The 23,328-nt window shown below is 36.4% G+C and overlaps 1 protein-coding gene and 1 pseudogene across 1 annotated transcript in view; one reads left to right on the top strand and one right to left on the bottom strand.

Annotated features, from left to right (window-relative positions):
- LOC146164277 (protein FAM151A-like) overlaps positions 1 to 23,328 on the bottom strand; it is a 73,749-nt gene that overhangs the window by 49,977 nt on the left and 444 nt on the right. Inside the window, exons 3-6 of the mRNA XM_083380702.1 lie at positions 15,833 to 16,025; positions 13,606 to 13,767; positions 10,880 to 11,035; positions 9,158 to 9,297 (exon numbers count right to left, since the gene is read on the bottom strand). Coding sequence (XP_083236828.1) covers positions 9,158 to 9,297; positions 10,880 to 11,035; positions 13,606 to 13,767; positions 15,833 to 16,025 — 651 coding nt within the window. The remainder of the gene's footprint in view (positions 1 to 9,157; positions 9,298 to 10,879; positions 11,036 to 13,605; positions 13,768 to 15,832; positions 16,026 to 23,328) is intronic.
- Positions 20,614 to 21,150, top strand: LOC146164278 (uncharacterized; annotated as a pseudogene).

The following is a 23,328-nucleotide window of genomic DNA, read 5'->3' as shown; positions in this document are numbered from 1 at the left end:
TCCTTCGCGGCGTTTCGGTTGAATTTAGTGCTAGATTGAAAAAAGAAAACACTGCTCCCCAGAATGAACTGGAGAGAAATATTGAAGCGCTCGAACACGAAATAAGTCGCGCCAACAGCCCTGCTGACCCGAGGCTTGCAGTTAAATTAAAACAATATAAATGTAGATTGAATCAACTATAGTAAAAAAACAAACAAAGGGGCGATAATTAGAAGCAGAGCGCGTTGGGCCGAAAAGGGTGTCTTAATTTAGAAAAACGTCACGCGGTTAAAAATCAATCAACCGTCTTAAAAAGGATGACCACGTCTATACAGACCAAAAAGCAATATTAACAGAATTATCGAGCTTTTTTGGAGACCTATACAAAAGACGCAATACGAAATGCGTCCAATCACAAATCGATCTTAACCTGTCAAACCTGAACCTCCCGAAATTAAACGCTTCCCAGCTAGAAAAGACCGAAGAGCCTATCTCAACGGCCGATATTAAGTCTGCAATTAACACAATGCCAAAAAATAAGTCACCGGGTCTCGATGGACTGCCGGTTGAATTTTACCATACGTTTTGGCCAGATATAAAATCTCTGTTTTTCGAAGCTTGGGTCTACACTGAGAATATCGGTCAATTTAGCCAGAGTCAGGCACAAGGGGTCGTGACCTTACCGAAACCACAGAAAGACCCCTTACTTACAACCAATTACCGCCCTATTTCGTTATTAAACGCTGATTATAAAATAATGTTTAAAGTTATTAACAGCAGAATTAAAACATATATTGAACTCTTGACTAACCAAGACCAAAATGGTTTTATGAAGGGGGGTACATAGGCGATAATCTCCGTATCCTTTTTGACATCATGGACTCCTGCAGTTTTTTTGAAATTCCAGGAGCGGTACTTAGCTTGGACATTTACAAAGCGTTTGATACAATAAGTTGGGATTTTATTTATTCTGCTCTAAACGCGTTTGGGTTTGGGAATAAATTAATAAACTGGATAAAATGTTGCTACTTTCGTCCAACTTGCAGAATAACAAATAACAATTTGTTATCAGAAAAGATTATAATAGAACGAAGGGTTAAACAGGGTGATCCCCTATCACCAACACTATTTTTACTATGTACCGGTATAGAATGTCTGGCAAAGGCACTGCGCGATGATGCCTTTCAAGGAATAAAACTTAACAACACCGAATTTAAAGTGTCGCTCCTCGCTGATGACACGTTAATATTTCTCAGAGGCGGCCAAATTGATTTTGATCGGGTATTTCGTGTTATTAATCTGTTTACTGAAATGTCAGGTTGCGCAGTTAACATGGAAACATCCCTTGCGTTCTTTGTATGTCCTAAACGGTTAAGTGAACATAAACCCTATGCAGACAAAGGTCTGGCAAGGCCTAACACGTGATTCCGCTATCTCGGTGTAGAAATTCCAATCAGAGATAGTAAACAGTTGTTTTCACTGAACTTCGGAAATTTTATTGGAAAGGTTAATACAATTTTAAACATATGGTCGTCCCGCGGTCTAACTCTCTTGGGTCGTATATGTATTTTAAAAAGCCTTGTAATACCAACGTTAATTTACAAATGTAGTGTGCTACCAATTATCTTGCCGAATACTTTTGTTCGTCAATTAAAAAACAAATTATTTCAATTTATCTGGGGCTCCAGCTGGGAAAGAGTAAAAAGGAACAAACTGACAAGCATAAAACTAGGAGGTGCAAATATGTTAGATGTCGATTTGTATATTTTAACCTTAAACCTTAAATGGGCAGCTAAATTTTTGGATGTTAAGTACACAGACCCTTGGAAACTTTTAGAAAAAATGAGTTATCTATAATGCAGCTAGAGTGCTGGGTTCGAGGCAACCTGGGAATAAACTCAAAACAAAGCGAAAAAATTGTCCCCCTGCGAACAATACGAAAAATAATATTTGACCTCACAGCCATAATCCAAATTGTCCATTCAACTAAAACGCACGTCAGCAGGTCACTGTGGGTGTCAAAGAGCGTTAAATTTAAAAGCCAAACATTTTACTTGAAGCCTCTCATCGATGCGGGAATACATGAACACTCAGACTTACTCGATTCGGAGGAAGAATACCTTAAGTATGACCAATTGGCAATAAAATACGACTTTAAACCGAATAACGAAGACTTCAAATCCTTAATTAAAATGATTGCTGCCTTACCACCCGAATGGGACCATACTGACGACATTTCGAAACCTAAAGTGTGTTTAGTTAGCAAATGTGCGGAGCTGTTTCAAATATGTGACACTCCAAAGGCTCTTTACAATAAAATTAAGAAGTATGCATCGGTTCCCCCGGAAAAGCAACAAAAAAATTGGGAGCGGGACTTATGCCTTTCTCCAAATACAACTCCTTGGCAAAAACTGTATTTTAATGTCTATAATTCAACAATTGAAACCAAGCCACGCTCTTTTCAAATACAACTTAACCTACGTGCGATAGTAACAAACGAAGCATTGCACTCCTTTGGGAAAACCGACTCCGACCAATGTGTTTTCTGTCGAAATGCCCCTGAAACTATTTCGCACGTATTTTATTATTGTCTTCATATTGAAAGCTATTGGGAAAAAATAACATCTTGGATTTCTTCAAAACTTTTAATTTCATTGCAAAACGACCCTGTAACTCTCCTGTTTGGAACTGGTGTTGACAACGATTTGTTGAATTGCTTTACTGTTATGTGCGCGCTTCGTTATATACCGTTCTAAGTATATGCAAAGACATTACCGACGCTTTCCACGTTTGTTTTTATGATCAAGTCTGTAAAACGAGTATATATGTGCTTTAAATTCAGAAAATCTCGCAATGCATAAAGTTAAGTGCTATTTTTTATTCTCGTCAGTCTTTCTATTTTGTTGTTTCAGTGTAATAAACAAATAAAATAAAATAAAAAAATAAAGAGAATAAGTCCCCGGGCCTTGATGGATTGCCGGTAGAATTTTATCCGAATTTTTGGCATGAGATAAAAACATTGATTTACGATGCTTGGATGTATACTCAAGAAACCGGTAAATTAAGTCAAAGTCAAGCGCAAGGTGTGGTAACGTTGATCCCCAAGCCACATAAAGACCCTTCGCTGATAACTAATCACCACCCAATCTCTTTACTTAATGTGGACTATAAAATTATGTCAAAAGGTATCAACAACAGAATTAAAGCCATTATCGAGTTCCTATAATCAGGCGAGACCAAAATGGGTTGATGAAGGGTAGATATATTGGAGATTGCCGGATATTATCGATTACCCCGATTTGTATAAAATTCCGGGTTCCATACTTTCTTTGGACATTTACAAAGCGTTTTGACACCGTTGGTTGGGATTTTATTTACGCAGCATTAGAAAATTTCAGCTTTGGAAAGAACCTAATAAACTGGATAAAATGTTGTTATGCGGATCCTACCTGTAAAATAACCAACAACAACTTTATGTCGCGCAAGTTTAAAATCGAAAGAGGTGTCAGGCAAGGCGACCCATTATCTCTGTTGTGTTTCTAACCTTTGTTTGCCTTGCAAGAATAGTAACAGAGTCCAAGTAAGCAAATGGTTTAATTCGAAAGGGGCTAATACAAAAAGGGCACGAGCATTTATAGGCGAGTAGTCGCGTAATTAACATTGCGATACAATCAGAGCGCAACACAATAAATCATTACAGACACGTGACTAGAGCACGCGGCTCATGGGCCGCGGGCAACCTCTCGCAGTAAAACCACGTGAACACTCCATGACAATCTCCGACGCTTTTTTTGCTATGTATCGAATGTCTAGCAACGGCGTTGCGAAAAGACGAATTTGTAGGACTAAAACTGAATGACGACGAATTTAAAGTATCTCTACTCGCTGATGATACGTTAATCTTTTTAAGGGGCGAACAAACTGAACGAATATTTGTTGTGCTAGATAAATTTGGAGACATGCCCGGATGTAAAATTAATATGCAAAAATAGCTTGCATTCCACGTAGGAGCCAATGGTTCTTCGACAGAAAAACCTTACGCGAACAAAGGCCTCGAGTGGCCGGAACACTCATTTAAATAGGTATAAAAATTCGACTAAAAAAAACAAAGGAACTGTTTACGCTTAACTTTGGTGAAGTTATAAATAAAATTAGTGCAGTTTTAAAAACTCTTCTGGGACAAATTTGTATACTAAAAAGCTTAGTAATTCCCACACTAATTTACAAAGTTAGTGTTCTTTCGGTCAACTTGCCCGAATCATGGTTGCGTTAAGGTAAAACGAAATTATTTCAGTTTATATGGGGGTCTAGATGGGAGAGAGCGAACGAAATTATGCGCAAATACTGAACACGGAGGAGCAAATATCTTGGACTTTTATGCATACATCATGTCGCTGAATATTAAATGGGTGTCAAAACTTTTTGACGACGAGCTGGCTGCGAGGAGACTTGTATATATATCGTAAATCAAACACTTAATAAAGAATACTTAAAATATATCGTAAATCAAACACTTGATAAAAAATACTTAATGTTCGTCATATGCCAAACAACTTAATATTGAAAAATATATAAGCTTCATGGCGATACAGCTTTTCCCTAGAAAAAATCCGTGCCGTATGATTGTTTTCATCACGCGTCTTTTTATTGCTGGCGCAATTTAAATAGGTCATGGCGATCGCACAGCCTCGCTTTGTACTTTGGTACAAAGCTATAGGCAAGCTACATTAATGAAATCAAATATTAGATTTAATGGCACGTTAAGCACACTAACCCGTATATTTATTATTTTCATATTTAAAAAAATAAAATAATGCCAAATAGGCGGAACAAATGTTAAGTTAGGAAACCATGACTTAAGTATAATTTTGTTTATTGTGATCTGTTACGGCCATATATGCTAACTTGTTAAATATTTGACGAAATCGATGGACGCAATCATAGCCTACATAAAACAACCGCTCAGTGCTTTAAAATAACAATACCTCTCTCCACAACATCTCATCACATCAACCTAAATGGCTTAGCTTTAACTTTGCAAGAATGCATCGAATTAAACACGTCTGACAATCAACGTGTTAAATATAGTGTTTAATCGCCAACATGTTTAAAATCGTTAACTGTGCTTAAAATCTCCCAATAATCGTTGTTAAACACGTCAAAATATCAGGTGTTTAGTATAAAATCGGTCAGGTGTTTAGAATTTAAACATCAAAATGCAAATTAAACACAAAGGTGTTTAAGTGTTTAGATTTTAAACGTGCTTAGACCGTTTTGGTGTTTAAATTTAAACACCGTTCTGACAGTGTAGTGTTCTTCCGGTCAACTTTCCCGAATCATGGTTGCGTAAAGGTAAAACGAAATTATTTCAGTTTATATGATGGTCTAGATGGGATAGAGCGAACGAAATTATGCGCAAATACTGAACACGGAGGAGCAAATATGTTGGACATTTACGCATACATCATGTCGCTGGATATGGGAGTCAAAACTTTTTGACGACGAGTATAATGCACCGTGGAAAACGCTTGAAAAGGGTGTTCTAACGGACAAAGAGATCGAATGCTGGCTGCGAGGAGACTTGTCTGCCACATCGCGGCAATGTTCTAAACCAGAGGTTCCCAACGTGGGCGGTACCATCCCCTTGTGGGCGTTGGCGAGTTACAAGGGGGCGTTTTGGGTCTGTTTCTAATTTGAGGGCGCTGAATGCACATAAGGGGGCGTTACATAAAAGTACTTATAGGCTAAATTTTATAAAAAGTTCACATAAAAATAGTAACAAACAGGACTGTAGGTAACTTTTAACCTTAAATGGCAACTTTTGTACTGCGAACTTGTAGTAGTTTTCCGACCATTGTTACGTAATAATTGACTTTCTTATGTAAAGTTGTTGGTTGTTGTTGCGTTTCACCGTTTTATACGCGGCAAAATGTTTGTATATTTAAAGCAGGGGTCGCCAACTTACGGCCCGCCACCTCTTTGACAACTTGACACGAGTCCATTTTAAATACTTTTTGACGATTTTAACAAAGTACGGGCAAAAAATTTTCGCGCTTCGCGCCAATGATCTTTCTACGTCCAGTTTGTTTACGTTTTAATGCTGTCTTTGGAATAGATTAGCGCTTTTTTACGGTTGCGGACAAAAGGAAAACGTATTCAAAAGTATTAGACATATATTTTTAAACATTTTTTGATTTTTTTTCGGCAATGTAATTAATACTAGCACGAAATTTAAAATAAATGTTGGTATACCCCCAAAATATTGCGCTCGCTTCGCTCGCCAGGTGCGCCAGGGCTTAAAGAGCTTAAACACTGAATTACACTATCTATAAACACTAAGGTTATCGCGTTTCCTCAAACTAGCTTTATTACACTTTTCATTAGTAGTATGGATGAAAAAAATCCGAGGTCCGCCTGATTCACAGTTGTTCTAACATTCCAATAACACAATTCTTAGTTAACATTTTGTGCGGCCCACAGAGACCTTTCTGAGTTTGATTGGTGCCCGTGACAAGAAAAGGTTGCCGACCCCTGATAGTATTGGTGCAGAAAGTTGAATATTTTCTCGTAATGACATAACCTGGTGAATTAATGTATCCATAAATTCCTATAGTGAATGTATGTTAGACAACCTAAAATATTACGGACAGCTTATCGAAACAAAAGTGCAGACAATATGATGTTAGACAACGATTAATGTGATACTTTACTGTAAAGCAAGATGAGGGGGGCGATATGAAATAATATTTAGCCCAAGGGGGCACTAGTGTCAAAAAGGTTGGGAAACACTGTTCTAAACTAATACCTTTACGCACTACTAGAAAAGCAATATCAGACTGTAGGAAGTATATGACCATAACACAATTGCAAACACTTAAGGTCCATGCCCCATGGGTAAACAAAAACGTCCGACTCAAGACAGAAACGTTTTATTTAAAGCCACTTATCAATGCGGGAGTTATTGACCACAATGATCTTCTAAACGTCTCGGGGCACTGTATGACCTATGATCAACTGGCAGTTAAGTACAAATTCCACCCAAACAATATAGATTTTAAAACCTTTATTAAAATGATGCTGCTCTCCCACCCGAGTGAGACCACTCCGGTAGGCTCCCCAGCCGATAAGCTAATCACCACTTTAAGTCCACCACTCCCGTTTCCTCAATGTACTTTTATTTCACTTGTTATATGTAGTATGGATGTCGACGTGCGAACTAGAATTTTAAACCAAACAAACGTTTTTTTCCGCTTTGCGCCAACAATTTACTGCCTTCTTATATGAAATTAAACACGTTTTTAAGTGTCAAAAAGAGTACGAGGCCCGCCTGAATAAAACTTGTTCTAACATTTTAATAACACAATTCGGAGTTAGCATTTTGTGCGGCCCGCAGAGACCTTTCTGAGTTTCGTTTTGGCCCGTGACTAGAAAAAGGTTGCCGACCCATGCTATAGGGTAAAGCTTACGATCAGGTAGAAAATGTTAACAAAAGTGCGTCATATTTATCTTGTTTACTTTAAGGCAGGGTGGTCCAAACCCAGGCCCGCGGGCCACATGTGGCCCGCGACATCATTGTTCGTGGCCCGCGAAGCAATGTTGAATTATTGCAATGCGTATACCTACGAGGGTTTATTAAAATAAATCGAAGTGACCAACGAACAGTAAGCATACTACAATTGTTTGGTTATGATAACATTTTTCCGGTTATACCATGAATAAACCAGTTTCCTATCGCTCACGAAATTCGAAACCAGGGGGTGGCATAAATGCCTAATTTTTGGTATGTGTTAGACCGGTTTGAGAGAAGCCGCAGTGCGTCCTATAAGGAACTTTCCTTCTAAATGGCTGCTTTGCCAACTTATAAGTTATATTTGCGTCTTAAAGCAAATGTACGAAAAAATATATATTGCGCTGCTAAGAAAGTACTGTTCTATAGGTTTTCACTGTGAATTAGGCTAAAGGTCCTGATCCTTTCCAAGATACAAATTCAACTAAATTGACCTGGTTTATAAATCTTTTTGCGAGAAATGATAACGCCTTCTACGCTTATATAACGCAGTCTTCTAAATGAAAATTTTTGTCAAATACGCAAAATTTTCGCGCTTCGCGCGCAATATTTTCCCCAGTCTCATAAAAATTTTTTTTTCGATTTTGTTTGCGCACAAGTTCGACGATAAAAGCAAGTTTCTGGAACTTATATGTCTTTCGATGTTACTTTGTGACGTCATCTTGAAACATTTTATGAACCGACCAAACGAAAAACGTTAAACCGCTCCTTGTACGCATGTAGGCTACTTTACGTGGCCCGCAAAGAATTTGCAAGAAATATTGTGGCCCGCGACGCAGTCAACCTTGGACCACCCTGCTTTAAGGTATTTAAAAAATGTAATTTCATTAGGGCCGGTATAATTTTAATGCTTTGTTCACATTTATTAAAACGATAAACATTGGTGAGAAATTGCTTCACACATAAATTTATCTCATTAGAATGTATTTTTTGTGCAGTTCTTAAAATTTGTAATTAATATTAATTCTAGCCGCTTTTATGTAAATTATCCACTGATCACCGGCAAATAGTCGCCAATATAGTCGTCACAATAATATAATCAATAAGACTTTTTGAAAGGCTTTTCATATCCCATGGTATCTATAAATTACAAAAGAACTTCGTATATACAATTCTTAGAGTTGAAAAAGTTTTTTGTTTAAGGCTATTTTTGGTAAGAGAAACACTTAGAAATGTGGGATAAAAGAGTCACAAAGCAATACAGCAGACAGAGATATTTCGTCACCTTCCAAAAAGTGTAACTGCGCCTTTGTAGGTTATATATTTGTTCTAAAGTCCTGCCAAGGTAGTTTATTGCACTATTTTTACATTTTTACAATATCAAACTTAGAACGAAACTAATGCATTAAATTTGATCGCCAGTTGTAAATATAGTAACTTATAATATGGTTATACCGGTAATGTCTAACATAGGCAAATGATTTAGTAAAGAATAACGAATAGCGCTTAAAAACCCTTGGTACCGTACGTTAATCTCGCTATGTACGAATTTATTAAGCACGGAATATTTAAATACTTCTACCCAACGCAGCGTTTTTAAAGTAAAAGCGCCAGGTATAACAAAATAATTACAAAATTTTCCATTGATAAGCTACATGCAACACAAGTTACCTATTGCTTCATGTACAGGGTCCATCAACCAATTGTAGGCATCGTAAAATACTCTTGAAATGTCGAAATTATCTCGGACAAAAATGATGTCTGCGGTGTCAACGGGGTCCCCATTTCCAGTCCAAATCGTTAAAGAAAATCTGTGTAATAAAAGTAGGCTATCTATTCGCCCTCGAAAAAATCACAATTTATGTCAGTGACGATGACTAAACCAACTAAGTTCTACTATTGCAATTTATTTAAAAAAACATTTTATCAGTTGAACGAAACGTCATTCCGGGTTCTAGATACGCAGATACCTATATTACTAAAATACAGATTGCCAGAATTATATTTAAACAACAAATTTTGAAAATTAATTTTTTTTTATGGAAAAATCAAATTGGCAAACAGAAGATGTATTTCGCATTGTATATCTACCACTCTCCACCAAGCCAATGTTGCACAAATAAGCAACCTGCTTAATATTTAATATCAAATAGCCCCACAAGAGGATGTTATGAGGGCTATAGGCGCGTTTTTAGGGGTTTAAAAAACTAAGAAACTAAGAAAGAAATGCGTTTTATAATTATAAGGGAGATTTAATTTTAAAATGGAAGGGTACTAGAAGTTTTATTATTTATCTTTAGGTTAAAACTAGAATTGTTTTTATTATAAAATATTTATATCTATTTTGAGTCGTTGGGGTCCAAACTTAAAAAATAAAATTAATACAAAATTTAATTTTGATTGAAGTGTTATGAAAAAGTAAATATTGTAGAAACAATAAGTTGGGTTGACCAAATATTAAATATAAAAGGCATAAAAGTCATAAATTCGCCACATTATATTTTATTTTTACCAAGGCGATAAAGTTAATTCGATTTTTACGGTCATGCATTAGGATTGTTTTAATAAGAATTAGACAAACATTACATAAAAAATTATAACAAAGCAAAAATATAATAGGCCTACTATAGCATTTTTGGTTAGTAAAAATATAGCGCCCTTTACTAGATCATGTCGAGAACATATAATGAATGTCATTAAACCGAGTCATTTTGCCATAATATTTACAAAGGAATAAGTTAAACCATAACTGCTACGAGGCATCAGATGAAGACATAACGCTTATTAGACTAACTAACAGGATACGCTGTATTTCGCGTTTCGCCTACTCTGTCTTGTCCTGTATAATTATATTTTGTGTTCGACACGATTAGATAACGATGTTTTTATGGTGTATTTATTAGCTTGCATTTCGGCCAACGATCGTCTTATTTGGGCAGTTTTCTGTATTTATAGCTTGGACTAGTTGGGTAGGTCTAATTCCCTTTAAATTACAGGGTACATGCATTTATTGTAGACCCACAAAAATGTACCTAATGTTTAATTTTTTCAACTCGGTATATTATGTTACTTCTCTTTGCTATCTGACACATGTTACAAAACAATGTGCGTTTTCATCTCACAACTTAATTTTATGACAAAAATTCCTTAAACCTATAAATTTCACACTGGAACCACAATACTTCACTATATCTTATAGTTTTGTAGGGGCGACGAAATTGCCATTTTTCTAGTTTTTATTATTTATAGATATTTTTTTACCCTATGGATATTTTATAAATGAATAGTTTTAGTCTGATTTTGTTTTGTAAGCGTTTTGGTATTGGCCGTTTTTCGTTGTTGATCATTTGAGGATTTTTCTTGCAACGTACAATACACTTAACGTTCACAAACCTGTTACTCTGCTCCAGTAACCAGATGAATTTATCCCAAGATGATCGCACAAAGATAGCTCTTGCAGGAAAGGTGACACTTTGGTGGGATTTTTTTGCTAAAGAATACATTTCATCAATGGCTTCCCACGAGTATCCTTCATTATCACCCAATATCCTGTAAATAAAAATGATAAAGATAGCAAATGTAGTACTATTTGTTTGCGAGGAAGCATTATATTTGCTGCAATACAGTAACCTTGGTAAAACCGGCTTAACAAAGAGTTTAATCTTGAAGCGACATTACGTTTGCTAGTAAACGTGCGATTCGACATAGAACAGGACATTAAAGTTTGGGTTTAAGCAAAAAAAACAAGCCATAAAACATTTTAAAGGGAACACACAATGGGACCTACAAAGTAACAGTATCTCAAGCGGAATTATCTATATAGACGAAATACCCAGCGTTGTAGGGTATTTAGCTGTATCGGTGATGATATACTTTACAGTTGGTAAAACATGAAAAATAAGAACATTTATTTTTACACTTGTATTATTTTTTATACAAATGGAAAAATTGTGACATAATTTCCAATTTATCGATTATATAAGTTATGAGATATTATTTATGTGAAGAGTAACATACAAAACAAAAAATAACAAAAAAGTACAAATTCAACAGGTATTTGATAAATGGTTCATGTCGAAATTGGTTATTCTAAAGAAATAAATTCGAAACATTAATTGCTACGATTGGCAATTAGGAATGTCTTATAATTAAATAGACGACAACGGAGAGTGGCTGAAAACTCCTTATATTTCAAACTGGTGTATTACGTTGCTTTGTTTTACGGGCTTAATTCAAACGGCCTACGTAACACAACCGTGATCGAATCACTAACAAACATACACTTTAAATGGTGTAGCAGTAATTATTTGACCTGCGTGAAATACCTAATCCCGGTACCATACGGCTTTCAACGTAAGGAAAACAATATAGTAACCCTATCTTAAGCCAAAAAGATTAACCGGGGAAGTGTTTCTCAACTGATTTGTGTCATTTTGGGTCTATATATCAAGCAAAAAAGCACAACTCAGATGACATAGAAAAACCGCCATTTTGGATTTTAAAATTGCCTTTATGATGATTTGATGTCAACTCACCAAGCCATGTAAAAAGAAAATTTTACACAAATCAGCTGAGAAGCACTCGACCATCGCGCCATGAGTTCATTCCATACTTCGACACGGAATTGATTGGGATAATTATAAAATTAGAGGCTAGGAAACGCACTATTACAAAAGACGGTTCGTTGAATTATTCCGGATTGACAAATGTCCTAACACCATGAACAAAAAGGATACGTGGTATCCGGCTATCTACTCGTCGTACTTCGGCATCAAATCTTTGTTAAAATTTACGTTTCCCGGCAAAATACAAGGAATAATATTGATGTTAACTCTAAATCTAAATTTGAAACACACAATAAAATTTAAAAATCAACAATACCTAAAGCAGAAAAATCAATAATACCATGGTATTAACACCAACGACATAATAAAGCCAAACACGCAGTAATATCTACAATAGAATAATAACTACATCGTATAAATAAGACACCAATCTGTCGAAATAAGTCCTAAATTCTTTGGAATAAGGCCTCTATGACCAAAATCACGCCTGAAACTGTGGGGAGATTTCTGTATTGGACGATGGGGGCCATGGCATTGGCCGCTTTGGTTTTAAATTTTGGGCGCCCTGGTTTGAAGCCCCTGTTTTGGCACCTGATTTTCTGACCATGTTTGGGGTTATTGGTGGCTGGTGGGTAATGAGTGGGGTTAGAAAATGAGTTAGGGTTGAAATTATTAGTGGAGTTAGTGATGTACTTGGGGGTGAGGTTTGGGGTTAGGTAAAATGTTTTATAAGCCTGATTCTGGTCATTTAGGTCTTATTCCGACGGGTTTATGACTTATTCCGATTTAAACGGTTATACGACTATTTGATATTAGTCCTATTTTGGTCTTATTCCGTACCGGTACTGCGTGTTAGTTTTATTTCCGAACTGTGTGATGTTGATGTTGTTCTTACTTCGATGTTATGGCTGGAGTCCTTTAATTTTAACCCAAAGCAAAACTAAAGAATAACTAACAATCACTATTATTTGACGTAGTAAGAAAGTAATTGGGGATTGCGGTAGACTGTGGCCGCGGGACACATTATTATGTAAAACCGGAAACTGTCTGCGGGCCACTCAAAATCTTATTGCGGGCGCAAAATCCTATTGCGACCGGCCCGCGGGCCGTATGTTGCCCGCCTCTGCCTTTTTAAGCGACGTCTGGATTTATTAATTTTAATCTAGAGTCTTTTTTATTTTATACTTTTGGTAAATAAGATGGCCAACGCACTCTCGTTTTATTTATTAACCCTGATGAGGCCAGCTGGTATCTGCTGCCGAAACTTCGGTTTATACTTTGTTCACACCAGAAGAGAGATTTCTATCTATTGTTATCAAAGAGTAAATGTTTCTTTACAACCTAAAGTATTTTTTTTCACGTGATATAAAGGCCTCCAAGTTCCAACGCAATAATATCGCTACCGTTTCCTAGGGTTTTTGGCTTGATTGACATTGGCTTTCGCAGTAAAACGGACTATCCTGCCTTCAAATCAGACCCCTTAGTTACACCACTGCATAAAAGTAAAGCCACCCTTTGTACCACTAGCAACCGCAGACAGAGTCAAGATATTACCTGTACCAGGTGGTCCATCCAAGCGATAAAGTGACATTTGGATAAATTCTATTAACCTCTTCCAAGAAAAGTTTCGCGTTAATTGGCTTATCTTTACTATTCGGTCCCGGAACCACATCAGCATTTATCCACACTGGTTGATGAAGATCAGTAGTGAAAGAACTGCACAATGTTTTACGAATGTTAACAGGTAAAAATACATGTTCGGTTTAACTGTAAAACTTGGCTTAAAATTAGCACCTATTTCTATTTTAGATATCACATCCTTTCTTATTTATTTACAAAATGTGATTTGCATGTATATAGAACTTTTAACAATTGACCATGCGTAATTCTTTTCTCAACGAGTTGGTTATAAACGTAATAGGCTCCAAACATAGAAAATCTATTTATATAAGGAGGCAGTATTGCTTTATCAAGACTAAACCTTTACAATACTTCAGTAACTTCAGTAATGCTTAAACAGCACTGCGAGCAGTCTTTGTCGAAACAAAAGCGTACTGGTGATATTGAAGTGTACCGTAATGGAAACTAATCTGACAATGTTGTTATTGGCAGAGTCAACTTGATGCATCAATTAATTATGTAACATTATAATATACGGTCGTTCTCGCAAATCTATGACTTATATAAGCATGGAAGTATGTCTACAGATCGTATGTCAAAATCGAATAGGCTACAATACTACCAAGAAAAACTCTCATATTGTAAAATGAAGTTGCATTTTATGTAAAAAACTCCATTGATTGACTTAACACAATGCTTGATTGTTTCTTGTGTTTTGTGATAACTATAGGGCCATTTTTATTTTAACCTAAAAAAATTTTTTTAACTTTATTTTTATCAAATTTTAACTTTATTTTAACCTAACGAAATTGCTTGTTTGTAGAGGCCACAGTTCTTCCTTGAATTGATGCCAGTTACCCAAACATAATATTCTGTCAATTTCAGACCCAAACGTAATATTTTGTCGCAAAGTCAAGTTCTTTTATGGATTATAAAAAGTGCATGGGGTTTTTTGGCGATAGATTTAGCTTGCTTAGGCATTTTTGTATTACAGAATGTCAGTAGGCTATTCCTAAAATTCAAATTGTTGATTTTCGAAAAGACCACGTTTATGAAGATAAAGAGTTTTATAAGAATTATTTAAATACGTAACAATAAATAAAAAAATGGACAATTTGCGATAAAAGTTATTGCTGATCCAAGTGGGCATTGTGACATTTTTCCTGCTTTGATGGGTTAATATGGATTAATTGAGTCGCAGTTCCTGATTTACAATGCTTCCACGACGATTTTTACAAAAAATGCTCTTAAGAAACACAAAAACTTTGTAAAAAGCCATAATTTGACAAATTTTGACTTTAATAAAAAAAATTAACTTTATTGTAAATTTTAACTTTATTTTAACCTATAAACTTCTTAGAAACAGTCCCCTAGGTGCTGAAAACAACTTTATTCTTTGATTCGTGGACAGACGAGGTCCTTAAAAAAAATTTTATTGACTTTTGCGGGCCCTAGAGTTATAACATTGTTGGACTAATCGCTGATTTTCCCATATCCTTTAGGACAGTGGTTCCCAAACTTTTTAGTCAACCCTTAAAAAAAAATATATCAAGCTAACGGATCCCTAACTTAAACTAACCATACCGAACTACGGGACTGTTGTCGTGTTTTTTTAAAAGGATCACGAATATTTTGTTAAACTTTATCACGGTTTAGGTCAATTAGAAAATGATTTTGAATCCATACTTCATGTTGAAAGCTACTATATTAAACCTTCAAATGAGGACTATGAAACATCACATATGAAGAAAATAATAATTTGCCAGAATTTTTTTGATTCTCATCAACAGGAAATGTTTTTTGGCAATTAGCGTTTAGAATAACGAAATAAATAACATGAATAACGAAATAAATAATTGGAGACACCTGATAGATGGTATATCGTGCAAACCCGGGTCATTTGTCCAAATAAATTTATAAAAAAAAGATTTGACGAAAAAATGTGGGGTGCTAAAGAAGCACTAAAGGCAGACTCGAAATAAGCGCTAAAATTGCATCTAAAATAAAGTGCTTGCATTTTCATTTCAAACACGACAATTTTGTTGACAAGCGTAATTAAATCAGTTTAATAAAAATCTAATTCATATGAAGTTCAAGTTAGGTGACACACAAACCGCGACGCTTAGATCACATCCCACAAAATTATAATATAGCATCATACCGCAATGTGTTGAGAGCTGGGGTTATTACTTCCGTAGTTTTGATGTCCATTTTAATAGCTTTACTAGAAGACGTTAAAGCCGCGAACCATTCTTCGAGAGTGATGTCACTTTGTATTTGCGGCGGGTGAGCCATGATAGGTTGTTGCGTAACAGGTGAGAGAATAATATCTGCCTCCAAGACATGATAGTCCCCTGTAAGAAAACGACATTAATAAGAAAAAAAGAAGAAGCGAATAGGTAATTTTATTTTATTTTGAATAGGATTGTAATGTCTGCGAATGGCACTTGTTATATATCGGCCTTACAAATTTCAAACTAAGGGGCTTCGTTTTATTAGATAAACATTTTTTTAGCCAATATTCTAATATGTGCAGGAACTACAACCTTGTCCAAACAAAATCTGGATCGGTCACTGAGCTAGATTGGGCCAGTATAGTACAGGCGTCTGGCACTTTTTTCGCTAAGGAATCGATAAAATCTGTCTGTCAACTTTCGAAGCTTTGTCCATATCTAACAACCACAAAAAAGCATTTGCTATTGGTTAGCAAAACTTTGCATAGAGCATATGTACAGTGTTGTACACAAGCGTTTTTAGGAATCTATTTGTAAGCGCAAGTTTATTCGAACTAAATAATATCAGGCATTTATTCGCAATTAAAGCGGTTCCCATTTGGACGGCTCAAGAGTCAAGCAGGAGTAGTGTCGCCCTTCTGCGGCCTTCAAGCATAGTTGCTCCTCATCTACTGGCCTATACGCTCATGTAAAAATTGCACTAAACATGTATTAGCAAGAGCCTCAATCTTAAATAACATGCAAAACCGGGGTCATTTAATATTACTAATCTGTCACCACCCGAACCAAACGCTAACCAAAAAAAATTGAATATTTAAAAAATTATATGAACGCTGGGAGAACAATCCATCATAATGCTAATAAAGAAACTGCTTTTTCTTAAAAAGAAAAAAAAAGGCGTCAAATACTGTATTTGTCAAAAGTTACTTTTGTTGGGTACTAGACGAAATACCCGGCGTTGCGCAGGATGAATATTAATAGAATATTTACGAGTTTATTTCTGACTTGCCTATTACTATTTATCACGTCCGTGTAAATTTTGCTAGCCTCGTGGATAGCCAATGATGATAAAAAATGTGGCAATTCACAGTAACCAAAAAGCGATATTACGGATAGTGTGACATCTTCTTCAGAGGCCTAAATAATGCTAAAAATGTATTTTTAAATAGCATAACATTTTTACTTACTTCTAAACGTTGCACTATATGGCGCTATACATTCGGCCATGTGATGTTTTTTTGCGCATTTTGAGGTCGGAGAACATGAAGCCTACATTGTAAAACAGAAAAGCCTCCCGTCGACCCTTGACTATTTGCCGCTGATTGTTTCTAAAATGGTTTAACTTAACGCTTCCAAACAATAAGAGTAAAACCGCTGCAATAAACGAGATATTTCGTGAACTCTGCTTGGTTAAAAACCCTGCAAAAATCAATTAAGGTTTGGCCTAAATCATTATCAAACTATTCTTCAGGTAGGTTTGAAATACGATATCCGAGTATGTTTCCCAATGCCAAACAAAATATGTTATTAATACGACCTATGTGGTAGCAGCAATTGTTTGACCTGCGTGATATCCAAGCAAACACGTAATTCCGGTACCAAACGGCGTCCAACGTAAGAAAATTCGTAATCCATTCCAAAGTGAAAATTGCTTACTTTCAACCGCCGCAATAAATGCAAAATTTTGAGGAGTTTGCCTACGTTTTTCGTGGTTAAACACACTGTAAGAAACCACAATGCTTTGGCCTGAATCACTATCAAATCGGTAGATTTGTCGTACTTGCGACGACGCTCGCTTGAGTCGCGCGCTCATTCCCCCGTCTCTAGCCAACAGAAAACAAAAACTTATTTTTTTTCTTTCTATTAACGAATATGACAAATGCGCAACATTGCCCCGTCTGGGAACAAGCAACAAATATCTAAAGCAGAATATCTATAATAACATAGTATTAAGACCAACGACATAACAACGCAGTAATATCCACGAGAATAAGATCTAAATCGTCTGAATAAGACCTAACCCTTTAGGAATAAGTCTTCGTTAATCGAAATAAGGCCTTAATGGTCAAACTCACGTATGTAACTGTAGGGAGAGGGTGTGGGACAATCGGGGTCATTGGTCTAGGACAGTGGTTTTCAACCTGGGGGTCGCGACCCCCAAGGGGGTCGCAAAGGGCTGTCTGGGGGGTTCGCCATGTACAATTTCATTAAGGAAATAATCATAAGAATTAGGCAATATGAACTAACAGTTTAGCAGTATAGAAGGAGCAAAAGAACCGCCGGTCTAACATTTGTCTTTGTGCGGCTTTTGCTGCAGTGAACCTGTCGCGTTTATGACGTCACCATTACACTTTTCAATTGGAGAATCAAGCCTAGCTTCAGTCAAACGATGTCTAATAAAAATGAATGGAAAAACCCAGGATTGCCAGAAGGCCTAAAATCTGAATCAAAAACAATAAATTGTTCTAATTTAACTGCTGTGTCCGACGGTTTGCAAATCATTAGGACAGTAAGCTTTCTGTCCTAATTTGACCGAATTGATTTGAAACATTGTGGGATGAAGTGAAACCACGGGCTCACGAGGCCTACAAACTTTGTTTATACCAACTTTAACAACGTGAATTGAAAAATTGTTCGCGATTTTGATGCGTATTTCTGCAATAATTTTCTGCAGTACTAAAGCGTCAGGTGTAGTATAGGGCGCTTTTAGTTCCAAATTGAAATTTAGGCCAAGTAACAATAAAATTTGTGATAGGTTTACAATAGGTTACAGGAAAAGTATTTCTACTTTTCAGCGGTATCATAACATTTTAAATAGCCTTTTCCAAAACATCCACAGAATAGCCTACCGGTAATAAAATGTTGGTCTTGCCGTTTTGGCAAAGAGAAATAGAATTTACAGACAGATTGCACTGCTGTTAACGACTAACCGTTTTGTAAATTTGTAAAGAATTTTGGCTGCTCACCAAGAACAGTAACCTCCATTGATTCACTGGTCGACATGATTTTTATTTTCTGGCTAAAATGGTGACTTCTAAGATAATTCGCGTACGCTGATTACGAATATGAAGTCGCTTTTTTTCTATCACGTCAAGATTTTTTATAATTTGTGATTTAAAATTTTGCATTGCACTACTAATAGCAGCCTGTTTTACGAAGTATTTCTTGCTGTTGGGTCATAGTTGTTATTGTCATAGCCATTATACATCATTGTGACGTCATAATAATTTTATTGTGAGTAAACCAGGCTACATACAAGCACAAGTTGGCAAAATAGCAGCACCTGCACATAACATTATGCCAGCTTGTGCGTATATATAGGCCGGGTTTACTCTCGTTTCTACTAGAGTTGTTACTTAACCAGCGAAGATTTTTTTTTGTTTTGTATCTTGCCTGATTTTGTTTGTTTCTTGCAGCAAAAACTCGAATAGATGAAATTTTTAGCCCGGTTACAAGAAGATTGTCAGGAACAATCTAGTCTTCGTTCTTCTAGTGTTGGTGTTAACTTTTGTTTAGGCTGCTGCTCGAGTTTTATAAGAAAAATGTCATCTAAACGAAGAAGCTGTATTAATGACCCATACATATGCGGAAGCGCATATTGCTACATATGCGGAAGCTATGTTCCATCTGTTCAACGGCAGAATATAACACCTTTTGTCAAAAATGTCTATTATGCCTATTTCGGTGTAAAATTAGGGGACCAAGACAAGCCGTGGGCCCCGCACAAAGTGTGTCGTACTTGTGTGTCGTCATTAAGGCAGTGGAGCATTGGAAAACTAAAATCTTTAGCATTTGGTGTGCCAATGGTTTGGAGAGAGCCGAATGGACATGGAAAAGAATGTTACTTTTGCTCATGTGTTGTTTTTGGATTCAATGTCAAAAATAAGCATAAAATTCAATACCCTAATTTGCCTTGTGCTATACGACCGATTCCTCATGGGCCAGATGTCCCAATTCCATTGCCTCCAAAAGTTTTAGGCCTACAAACAGCTGAAGAAGATTCTCTCAGCGAAGAGACTTTGTCTGAAGAATGTTCCGAGTATGAGTGTGATGATGATCAGCAGCCCAAGTTCAATCAAGCGGAACTAAATGACTTTGTCAGAGATTTAAATTTGCCAAAAGAGTCTGCTCTTATTGCGGGTTCCAGATTAAAAGCCAAACGTATGCTTAGCACCGATGCCAATTTTGCTTGGTATAAGCATCGTGAGAGTGAATACACACGCTTCTATGCCTCCGAACCCTCTTTAGTCTATTGTGTGGATGTTCAAGGTCTTATAGAGAAATTGGGAACAGTGTATATTCCCAGTGACTGGCGCCTCTTTATTGATGCATCAAAGTCAAGCTTAAAAGCTGTATTGTTGCACAATACAAATCAATTTGCTTCTATCCCTGTAGCTCATTCAACTAGCATGAAGGAGTCTTACGGAAATATGAAACTTTTGCTTTCAAAGTTGCAATATAGCACTCATACATGGAAAGTATGCGTTGATTTTAAAGTCCTAAATATGCTACTGGGTCAACAATCTGGATTTACAAAGTACCCTTGTTTTATGTGTGAATGGGACAGCCGAGATAAGATAAATCATTGGATTGAACGTAAGTGGCCGTTGAGGGAGTATCTTACACCAGGCTATAAAATGTTGTACAGCCCGCTCTTATCGACAGATCTAATGTTATACTTCCACCATTACATATTAAACTGGGTCTCATGAAACAGTTTGTAAAAGCTCTTAACAAAGCAGGTGCAGGTTTTAAATACATTCGGGAAAAGTTTCCTCACTTAAGTGCCGAGAAAGTTAAACAAGGTGTATTTGTTGGACCTGAAATCAGAACTCCCACCAAAAACCCCCAATTTCTTACTAGCATGACGGATGTGGAAAAAAAACATGGCTCTCTTTTACAGAAGTTGTGTTTAAATTTCTTGGAAATACTAAAGACCTGGATTACCAAAATATTGTAGAAAACATGTTGGTTTCTTATCAAGCACTTGGGTGTCTAATGAGTTTAAAGGTTCATTTTCTACACGCACATTTGGACAATTTTCCTAAAAACTAGGGTGACATGAGTGAGGAGCAAGGTGAACGTTTTCACCAGGACATCAAAACCATGGAAACGCGGTCAAGGGCGATGGCATGTAACGATGATGGCGGACTACTGTTGGTGCCTGAAACGTGACTGCGAGAATAGTGAGGCTGCGAGAAAAGCTAAAAGAAGAAAATTCATGCCAAAGACCAATAAGAAATAATAAAGAAAAGTTGTTTAAATGAAAAGTTTATTGGGTAAATAAACATGATCATGTGCTATTGGGGTCTAAGGTTTAGGTTTTGAGGGTTAAGGTTTAAGCTAAACACAATCTCAAATTCAATTGAGTAAGTTAAGCACCTTGTAGGCTGTGTTTCGTTTCACATACGGAGCTCTTGACATGTAATAGAGGCACAAACACCCTTAATACAACCGTTTTTGAGTAAAATTTTCATTCAATTTTTGCAAAAAAGTGTGACGTGATGGGTAAATTCTGACTGCAAATTCGGAATCAGCATAGTCAAATTAGGTAAACTCAGAAAATTATTTGAAAAAAAATTAAAAAAAAGTTTAAAAATGTCGCCTAGTGTTACCTTTAGTCTCGCACTAGGTTCATGCTAAATATTATTTGACCTAAAATGTCAATTTCTGGCAACCCTGGCTCAATCCGTAACTTTAGCTTGTTATGCATAGCAGGTTTTAGCCAAATTTTGATACAATCCTAAACTAGATTTTCTCCCTTTTGAATTTGGCCAAATTTAAAATGTGTTTTTCATTTACTCGGGTTTATATATCATACACTATAATTGGGGGGTCGCGTAAGTTATCGAAAACTTAAGGGGGGGTCGCGAGAACAAAAAGGTTGAGAACCACTGGTCTAGGACAAGGGTTCCCAAACTTTTTGGTCTGAGGCCCAAATGACTATTAATAGCGATTCGTGGCTCACCCTGTGCTTTGAAGATGTTGAGCAACATCGGTCTTAAGCGCTTCATCCAACTCGGAACCGCGAACTCCGAAAAAAAACAAGCCCAAATTCGCTTGAAAAACAAGGTTGGCAACATTGCTACTCACTCACTTTGAACTGCTATCTCCAACACAGTAGCTAAAATATATTGTCAGGAGGCAATAACCTTCCTTGTGAAATAATTATAGTTTGTCAAAGACCAAGCTAATGCTACTGACGTAACGCATATTCGTTGAAATTTCTCGATAGATGCATCGAGCATTTCTTTAATATTCAACACCAAGTCGAAAAAGAGTCCACAGTAGAACGCAAAGGAAACTCATCACGTTATTTATTGATGAGGCGTCCATACATCACCATATTCATCGTGAGATACGTACTTCGCTCTACTGAAGGTAAAGTTTGGTCTTGATTTGACAACTAAAATGGCTTAATCGTTTCTAATAAATAAAGGATCGCCAAGAACATTTGCAGCGAGTTAGTTTCGTTAACAAATTAACTTGTTAAAGTGGTGTTTCCTACATTGACCAAACCCAACGAAATCTTTTATCGAGAGTCAAAGAACACAAAGTTGGTGAAAAATCAAGAGGTTTGTGTTTATGTTGTGTGGCATTCAGACCATAAGGTTTCTTTTTGCAAACCTGATGTGCTCGGAGGGGCTTAAGACGTGTTTAGATTACGGCTACTCGAGTCGTTATCTATCAAAGACTGTAGCCCTGAATTGAACGTTGGCACCTTATCAACACCGCTTTACCTGTTAAACACCTGATGGTGTTAATTAATTCCCCGACTATAAAAACTCAAAATGATAACAATTGTGTTCCACCTTTTATATGTAATGCTTTGATTTACTTCTCAGTCACATTAACTGAAAATGATACAAGTTCGTATCGAAACTTACTTACCTGACGGTGGTCTTTAACCGGATCACTGTGGGGTGACGTCCTGTCATTTTTTCCCCAGGTAACACAGGTTTTTTTTTCGGGTAGTAAAATTATTACTTACTAGTACCGACACCTTGTTTTTTAAATTAGTTATATTTTGAAATACAAGTTGTTGCCGTATTGGTTTCCGACATGGACGTCAAGTTAAGGTGCTTACCGCCCTAACACAATGATACGTTTTCCAAATAAACCTACATTTTATGTTGATGCGTACAGAAATTAGTCAACCATATATTAAGCATTTAATTTCACCCGACGTGGAATATAATGACTTACACTCAGATAGCCTAAATATTTAATAAACTATAAAAATTTTAAGCGAAAATAAAAATCATCTTGGCAAATGATATCGTAAAGACCACTAGGCTATTCGTTAACCGGATTAAAAAACACACACATTTCTTGATTTTTTTCACACATTCCTTGATATAAAAAAAAGGAAGTGTTAATTATACCACAAATAAATATGACCCTCTTCACTGGGCATTCAGTG

Source organism: Ascidiella aspersa, chromosome 2 (genome assembly GCF_963924565.1).
Source record: "Ascidiella aspersa chromosome 2, kaAscAspe10.2, whole genome shotgun sequence".
NCBI lineage: Eukaryota > Metazoa > Chordata > Ascidiacea > Phlebobranchia > Ascidiidae > Ascidiella > Ascidiella aspersa.
The sequence above is the reverse complement of the archived record's forward strand: the minus strand, read 5'-3'. Positions and strand labels throughout refer to the sequence as shown.